The following is an 8,579-nucleotide window of genomic DNA, read 5'->3' as shown; positions in this document are numbered from 1 at the left end:
TATAGTTAGCCACCTAACCAGGAATATACAGTCTTTATTAAAACTATAAACACTTTATAGCTGAACGCTTCGTCTAATTGATAACCTAAGTCGACCGCATTGGAGTGTCATTCAAATCAGCAGAAAGTACTCGCTAGCTAAGGACTTCGCTAGGTTAAAATGACGGGTGAGTTAAACTTGTTCAAGGTCAAATAGATTTAGCTAACAGCTAGCCAAGCTGTATATGTAAACTCGTCTGTAATCATATTTTCCTTGTGCTCATCAGCTGAAGATGAAAACCTGGACATGCTGCTCTCTTTATTCGAAGAGAATCAGGGTCAGGAACCGGAGACCTCCGCTGCTGGGGCTGGAGATGATGAGGATGATTTGGATGGTCTCTTCGATGATGATTGCGACGAAGTTTATGTTGAGCCCGAGGAAGAGGACGTGTCATTGGCTAATTTAAGTACAGAAAGGGAAAATGAGCATAATGGATCCAAAGAACACCTGGAGGGTGAGAGACCATGCAACATAGTTTACTCCACTCTACATGATTAGATACTTACTGTGGCATATTAAATCAATAGAAATACATTGATGAAACTCCTCTTAATTTTTTCATTGTTTTTTGCTTCTAGCTACACAAGTCTTCCATACCTATTTTGCTGTACTTGTTTATTTCTTGTTGTGTATTGGCATACATGTATTACTTTGACACTGATGATTTGAACTTCAGCGGAATTAAGGAGCATGCGGGAGAAGATGCAAAAGCTCCAGCAGCAGCTGTTGGCTTCTCAGACAGGTGAGAACACCTCCCAGGCCAGACACACAGAAGATGATCCCTTCTCACGCAGGCAACCGAGCACCAAGACATCACCAGCCACTCGATGTTCCACCAAGCCCCTGACTTCCCCACAGCAATGCAGCAGACCTGCCCTAAAAGCACATCATAACAGCAAGTCATCCCCAACACTGCAAAAAGTAGCTACAGTTTCCCCTAAAGCAGTGGAGCTCACCAGGGCACTGCATTACCAAGACAGGACTGCACACTATGACAAAGCAGGTACTCAGTATCGTGTGTGTGTGTGTGTGTGTGTGTGTGTGTGTGTGTGTGTGTGTGTGTGCGCGCGCGCGCGCACGCACGCACGCATGCATGCGTGAAGAAATTGCTGAATAGGATGGCTTTTGACATTTTTAATGGTACAGTCTGCTGAATAGTTGTTAAAACAGCCAGTGGTTGCACCCTGGAATAGTGAATAATTAGTAATGTAAGTTCAATAACTTATATAACCTTCTCTTTTTAACAGCCTCCTCTGAAAACCACAATGCACTGGGACATAGTGTGAGCGATAGGCTATCACAGCCAATGAGAAGCAGCAGTAAATTCAACAGTACAGTGAAGTCACCTACACCCAGCAAAAGTGCTGGTGTATCTCATCCCATTGCCAGACAGAACACATCCCTGCCATCTGTCAGTCAGGACATTACCAAGGAGAAATTCTCAGGTCTCAGGCTTAGGTGCGTATTTAGTCTTTGGTGATTGAGCAACAGAGACTACATGCCCCTGTTTATCCTTGTAGTTTTCCTTTTAAGTTGTTCCTTTTGTTGATTTTGAAAGTAGTAGTCTTAGTTTTTCAATGCACCAAAACAAGTCGGACCAAAATTTTTCAGTTGTCTTGACATCTAACAATATTATTATTCCTTGAAGAAACAACTGCTAAGTGTAAGTCACTACTGCATCAAACAATGTTATTTCAGCAGTCACTGCATGTACTGCAATTGAAGCATTAACTGTACTGATGGTCAGTGTCTGCATCTCGTCTTTGTCTGTAGGAGACCTCGCTTGTCCTCTGTGGAAATTGAACACAAAATGGCTAACCGCAGATTGATCCGGCTCTCACATCTGCCTGAACGACTGGTCAGGGAAAATCTAGAAGAGAGTGACTGGGTTACCTTTGCTGTGGTGATAAAGAAAGTGACTACACAGAGCAAGAATAATGTAAGCAATACTACCTTCATAGGTACTACCTCTCAGTAGCTATAATGGTGTGAGCTGCATATTATTGGCATTTGATTTCATTTCATAGGACTGGTGCAGTTTATTTTTGTAAATAGGCATACTGGTATACAGTTTTTGAAAAATGATTAGGTACGTAAGTAATCTGTACATGTACACAATTGCTTATAAGAACTTTAGTCAGCCAGCCAACAGTGGATTAAAATTTTAAATTCTTAATTTCCTTACTTATCGATTACTTGAATATTTACTAAATTAAAGCAGAACAATCTGTTCTCAAGAGAAGAATTCAAAGTCGGTAGGAAACACATGAAATTCATCTGTCAGAAGCAGATGAATGATCTATTTATGTATTTAACCTCTGACAATTTCTTTCATAGGGAAAAACCTTTAGTATCTGGAAACTGAATGATCTTCATAACCTGGAGGTGAATGTATCGCTTTTCCTCTTTGGGAATGTTCATACAGACCTGTGGAAGACAGACACTGGGACAGTGATTGGCATACTCAACCCTAACCCAATGAAGAACAAAGATGGCTCTAATGAGGTCAGTCAGTGGGAATAAGGAACCTGAGTGTCCAGAGTTCCATCCCTTTCGTTTATTTGAGTATATAATAGAATTAAAGGAATTACATGTATGATTATTTTTTTATACATTTTGATGAAGTGAAGAATGTGTTTTTGAATAGCAGATGAAGTACTGAACAAGTGTTGAGATTTTGGTCACTTCTACAGGTTTAGTACTTAGAGGCAGGCCTGATATCAACTCTAGTAGTCATTCTGTTACTGGAAAAGTCAGTCATTCCCACCCCCACTCAAAGTCTAAAATGTCTTTCAAGTTTGCTTGTCAAATTTATGGAAGCATGTGCACCAGAGCATCTTTTTTGCCACTTTGTTCTGAATGTACCCAAACGTGATGGAACCTGCTGCCTCTTTACAGCTTTGCCTCACTGTGGACCATCCACAGAAGGTTCTTATGTTGGGAGAGGCCATGGACTTTGGTACTTGCAAGGGCAAAAAGAAGAATGGAGATACCTGCACCCAATTGGTCAACCTGGTGGGTCCAAATGTCCTATCGCCAAGCTTTAATTTCTGTGGCCGTCGGTCTTTGAATTCACTGATTTGTTCTTTTTATTTTCCTCCCACTAGAATGAATGCCAGTACTGCCAATACCATGTAAAGGCTCAGTATAAAAAGATGAGCTCAAAGAGAGCAGAGCTTCAGTCCAGTTTTACAGGCACTGCCCCTGGGAAAAGAAAGGGGCAGGGAGGTCTGAGGGAGCGTCTGTGTCAGAGTGACTTTCACTATGGGGGCGTGTCCTCACTTGCCTGTGCACCATCAGTGTGAGTAACCCCCTCCACAAGGAAACTCATAAGTGCATTTTGAGAGCCATTAGTTTACTGACATTTTGTAACATCATTCGTCTGCAGGACTGCACCACAGCCAAAGAAACAACCTTCAATTCAGGCAGTTTTGGCTTCCATCCCTTCCAAGAAGCTTGGTAAGAGTCTCACTGTTATGCCAATATTTTTTAACTAATCAGATATGTGATTAGATATGTATTTATAATGTGTCTTTCAGTTGCTAAATACTAAATCAGTACAAAGAAGGTTCCATTTGCCTTTGTGAAGTGTTCACTTCAAGGAAAAGATCAGATAACCATCAGACACCTGGGGAAGGAATTTTGTTTAGCTGCCTGTATAAACATAGATGTCTGTGTGGTGTGAGAGAGAGTATTTTTTCTTTGAATGATTAATTTTTTATTTATTTATTTTTAAAATATCTTTTAGCTCTTGTTTCAGATGAGGTATCTGGGTGTTCAGATGACTTCAGAAGTCTAATGTCCGTTCCTACTCCAGGAGCGCTTAATATAAAGAGACACTTGGGACAAACTAGGGCAAATGGTAATATGTTTGATAAATAATCTCAAGTAAATGCTTCACACAGCCTTAAATAGAGCAGTACAGTACATGTTTGTGCTCATGGCTCTCCCGTCCTGCTGGGTGTGGGATGCAGGACCATGTGGGCCACCAGTTCAGTCCATCTCTGCCTCAGACCTCCTCAAACAGCAGAAAGTGCTGCATCAGCAAAGGCTGCAGGCTAGACGGAAGAGGGGAGAAGAGATCCAAAAGAGGTGTGTGGGGGTGTGGCTGAATGAGCAGGTGCACGCAGTTCTTCATCCCTACAATTAATTTTTTTTTTGTGAGAAACGTATGCACTTTGTGTGCATTTGTCATATATTGAAGGAGGAGTGTGTGTGTGTGTGTGTGTGTGTGTGTGTGTGTGTGTGTGTTTCTCAGGATGCTGCAGAACACTGGTGCAACTGTTGTTCCAGCAAGACCGTCTATAAACAGAGGTGCTCTGCTCTCACCGAAAGCAGCGTCTCCTGTACCCACCCTAGGGCGAGGTTTCATGGACGGAGAGGATATTATTCTGGATATGTCCCTGCTTCCTCCCCCAAAAAGCCCAGCAGCCACAAAGGTCTGTAGCTTCTTCTAAACCTTAGTGGAGGTATATGGGTAGTGGCTTGCAGTAGTCTGGCATTCAGTTGACTATGAGCAAGGTAATTGGCTGTTATGAGTAAAGATACAAATTTTTGGCTTAGAGGTCAATATTAGAGAAAGCATGATTCGAAAGACTCACACCATCACAACAAATATCACTCGTAGAACTTTTTTCAAATATTCCCTTTTTTTAAGATCGCATTTTGCCAGAGTAATATATTTAGAGCATACATTTACGTGTGTGTGTGTGTGTGTGTGTGTGTGTGTGTGTGTGTGTGTGTGTGTGTGTGTGTGTGTGTGTGTGTGTGTGTGTGTGTGTGTGTGTGTGTGTGTGTGTGTGTGTGTGTGTGTGTGTGTGTGTGTGTGTGTGTGTGTGTAAAGGAGCAAATTATCATTACCACTATCCCTGCTCATAAAGTCTCTTTATAGTCAGCTGAGAATTTTTAGCCCTCCATACCAACAGTAATGCTAGACTTTATCTAGAGCTAAAGCTGGTACTATCACTCCTCTAATGCCAGTTACATTAGTGTGCCTGGGCACTCATTGATGTTCTGTACTAAGGCTGTGCACAGGTTCTCAAGAACTCAAGTAACTGTTTGAGGTGCCAGTATTTAAATACTTAAATCACTATTTGGGAATTTACGTTTCATCAAAGAAAGGCAAAGAAGAAAATGTACACATCAACAATTTAGTGAAATGCTGCTTTTTTTGGTTTAATCATATATGTGTATGTGTGTGCATACACACACACCTACTTTGCTACAGAAACAGGAATGGGAACTTTAAAACTGTGCAGACAGTAGTGAATAGCAGTTTAACATTACACATGAAGTTGAAACGAAAGTTTATCCATCAGTCATGGTGTCAAGATCTTTTGGTGAGTTAAGTCTGCCTACTGGCTGATTGTCAGAGAGCAGTAAATAAATGACAGTGTCAGAATTCCATGTGTGTGCTTTTAATATTTCATAAATTTGTACTGGAAACTCGGTGATATGGAAGTAACCTCGTCCATATCATTGGAAAAGGTGCCAAATCAGCTGAAAAGCAAATTTTGCATAATTTTTACTTAATTACCTAATGCATCCTGAGGTTAATCTTGGCTTTAGCAAGCTGTTCAGCCAACATCAACCAGATACTCATTTCATGTGAAATTATAGAGTCTCTTTAGTCACATTAGAAACAACGTAACTGTCTAATTGACCGGCTGTCAAGAGAAATGAAAAAACATGCACAATGTCTTCTATGTGGTGTTGCAGAGCATTCTGAATGAAGGGATTTTGTCATTTGCAGTTCCCTTGACCCACATCACGTGATTAGTATATAGGGAATACAAAGGCACTGCTTAGAGACCCAATAGAATGTAGTACAGCTTCTGCAAAACTAACAAGTTGACACATCGTGGCACACATGAACAAGACTGAGTCCTTATCATCATCCAGTGTTGTGTTGTTTTTGTTTTTTTTTCTTTTTGGTTAACTACATTTCACTTCATAACCAGCAATTATTCTGAATGCCCATCCATAGAATGTGCCTAGTTAACTAGTTTCTACTAAATTACAAAAAAAAACAAAACCCACGTATTAATTCCTGTGAGTGAATTATTCATTTCACTCTCTGAGATGCATGTTTGGTTACAAATTAGATTGTCGTTATAGTATTGTATCAGTTCATTGTTTTATTTAAAACACTTGAATATCATTGAGATTGTAAAGATGTGGCACTAAGATTTGGTATTGATACCAGCAGCCACATTAATTGATCAGTTCAGATGACTGAGAGTCACTGAAATTTTCATAAGCTGCTGGTTACTGAACATGGCGGTTTGTCAGAAGGTTTGGTTCAGTTTGTGAGCCCATAGTGCTGACTCTTTCCCTCCGTCTTCTCCCCCAGCTGGCTGCAGTGAGAAAGCTCCAGGCTAAAGGCGTGGACATTGTTAAAGATGACCCCAATGCCGTGAAACGCAAGCGCCCCAGCAGCAGTGAGATCACTACCAGAGTGGAGCGTAGCCTGAGCCCACCGGCAGGTCTGTGGGCCAGCATGCCGTCTTGAGTGCACTGTCACGGGTACAACCCAACCCCGATGCTTACGCTCGGCCTCACTGCAGGTGAGAAGACGGCTGTGGAGAAAGAGGAGGAGATGGAGCCAGCTCAGAAAAGGAGGCGGGAACAGCTGGACTATATCCAGTCAGAGGAGTTTCAGCACATTCTTAATGCAAAGTCTACAAATTCCTGGATTATGGGGGAGGTGGGTTTGTGCATGTGTGCAAGTGCAGAATATAACATGCACTTGAGAAATATAGTAAATACATGTTATAAAAGCATTTTTAAGTAAATAAAATAAAGATGACACTATGAATACAGGTACCCAAAATGTAATTTTGGTGAATTTGTGTATGTAAAATATCGCACTGTAGCTGTAAGATAGGCGCTTGTGTCTTGGTTGTGGCCGTTTTTTTGTTTGTTTGTTTGTTTTTGACCCAACCTTCATGCATCTTTAAGATGGAAGAGAAGGCCATGCAGGACTATTTTGAGCCACTGGTGCAGAAAGAGAAGTTGGAAGAGAAGATGAAGAGCATCCGGGAGATGAAGTGTCGAGCAGTCACCTGTAGAACCGTACGTGATCCCAGCACATGTCCCACAATGGATGCACAGCATCAGTGTGTGTTACTTCTCTTTATGTAACATGGTGTGTATGTGGTACTTTGCCATGGGGAGGAGAGGGGCAGGAAACAGCCCCTGAGAAGGCTGTTTAAAGATTCAGTATGTGACTCGTGGGTCCTGCCTCATTAGACTGCTATGACTACTACTTTATTTTGGAATGACAGATCCATGTATACAAAGTCAAAGCAGAAATTAAAGCCCACAAATCTATGCAGTCACCCTAGTTCTCCCGCCCACTTAGGATATAAAGTTGGGGGGGGGGGGCTATAACACTTAGTACTCAGGCGCTCTGCATGGAGTAGCTCCCAGCTGTCCCGACAGTAGTGGTTAACAAACAAGGAGATTTAACAGCCATCTCTCTTCCGTAGTGCAAATACACACACTTCAAACCAGCTGAGCGCTGCGTGCAGGAGAAACACGACTACCACTGGCATGATGCCGTCAAACGCTTCTTCAGGTGCTCCTGTGGCCAGAGGAAGATCAGCCTAGGCCGCTTCCCTTCTACAGCCTGCAGGTGAGCTCCATTGTGGGTTTGCTTGTTGGGGGCGGGGGGTGTTTTTGGTTAAGTCGGGGGAGGGGGGCTTGACCAATGTTTGTCTTGACCAATGCATTCTCTGTTTCAGCAACTGTGGTCTGTACAAGTGGGAGAGAGACAGCATGTTAAAGGTACATTTAAAATTTTGGCCACTTTTGGCATTTCGGAACTTTGCCTTTTAATTTGTGCTTTGACTTCAGTTCAGTTTGGATGCTTTTCCTTCATTCTCTGCCTCCAATATCACCAGGAGAAGAATGGGCCGAAGATCGGAGCCGAGCTGCTGCTGCCACGTGGGGAAGAGCAGCCCAAATTCCTCAACAGTCTGAAATAGTTAGCATTTTCTCTGCCACCCAGCGCAGCCCCTCCGTGCCCCTCTGCTCACATGTCGTGCAGGGGGCTTTCTTATCTGCAAAACCAAGCAAACCTCTCTTGATTTTCCTCAAGTCAGACTTTGGCAGAGCCATTACTGCTGTTAATTTAGAGATTTTCAGATATGCACACAATGCCAGAGATTAGAGGGTTTTGCAAGTGATTTGCAACTTCCATTCTAACCTCCAGCACCAACTATTTTTATCTGTTTTATCTCTCTTTTTATGTCCAATGTTTTTTTTTTTTTGTTTTTTTTTATATTGTTACTGCAAGTTTTCCTATTTGTTATGAACTTCTGTATCATGTGTGGCTGTGCCTAAATTAAACTAGCATGTGAGTTTACATACCTTTTGGTCATTGCTCATCCAAGACTCTTATTCTCACACCAAGTAAATTAGATGTGAGAAGGTGACACCAGCAGCCAAAATGCCCCCTTATGTTTGTACTTGTATTGCATTTGTTTCTCTTGGATTAAGGGATCTAAAGCAATTAATTTTTCTTGTCATTCAGATCA

At 41.9% G+C, this 8,579-nt stretch overlaps 1 protein-coding gene across 1 annotated transcript; it reads left to right on the top strand.

Annotated features, from left to right (window-relative positions):
• The first annotated feature begins 76 nt into the window (after nt 1-76).
• mcm10 (minichromosome maintenance 10 replication initiation factor) lies at nt 77-8,407 on the top strand. Its single transcript, XM_027032086.2, has 18 exons — nt 77-166; nt 266-493; nt 716-1,042; nt 1,287-1,497; nt 1,813-1,978; nt 2,377-2,544; nt 2,938-3,054; nt 3,147-3,340; nt 3,428-3,498; nt 3,788-3,901; nt 4,014-4,131; nt 4,298-4,478; nt 6,392-6,524; nt 6,606-6,745; nt 7,000-7,113; nt 7,530-7,675; nt 7,785-7,827; nt 7,944-8,407. Exons 1-18 carry the CDS (start codon nt 160-162, stop codon nt 8,025-8,027), a joined length of 2,562 nt encoding a protein of 853 aa, XP_026887887.2. The 5' UTR covers nt 77-159; the 3' UTR covers nt 8,028-8,407.
• The last annotated feature ends 172 nt before the right edge of the window (nt 8,408-8,579 follow it).

Source organism: Electrophorus electricus, chromosome 7 (genome assembly GCF_013358815.1).
Source record: "Electrophorus electricus isolate fEleEle1 chromosome 7, fEleEle1.pri, whole genome shotgun sequence".
NCBI lineage: Eukaryota > Metazoa > Chordata > Actinopteri > Gymnotiformes > Gymnotidae > Electrophorus > Electrophorus electricus.
The sequence above is the reverse complement of the archived record's forward strand: the minus strand, read 5'-3'. Positions and strand labels throughout refer to the sequence as shown.

Excerpts from the sequence above, each read along its gene's own strand:
- mcm10 (XM_027032086.2), top strand. Across the intron at positions 1,498-1,812 it reads TTCTCAGGTCTCAGGCTTAG|GAGACCTCGCTTGTCCTCTG; the intron begins GTGCGTATTTAG and ends CTTTGTCTGTAG. Across the intron at positions 3,499-3,787 it reads CATCCCTTCCAAGAAGCTTG|CTCTTGTTTCAGATGAGGTA; the intron begins GTAAGAGTCTCA and ends AATATCTTTTAG.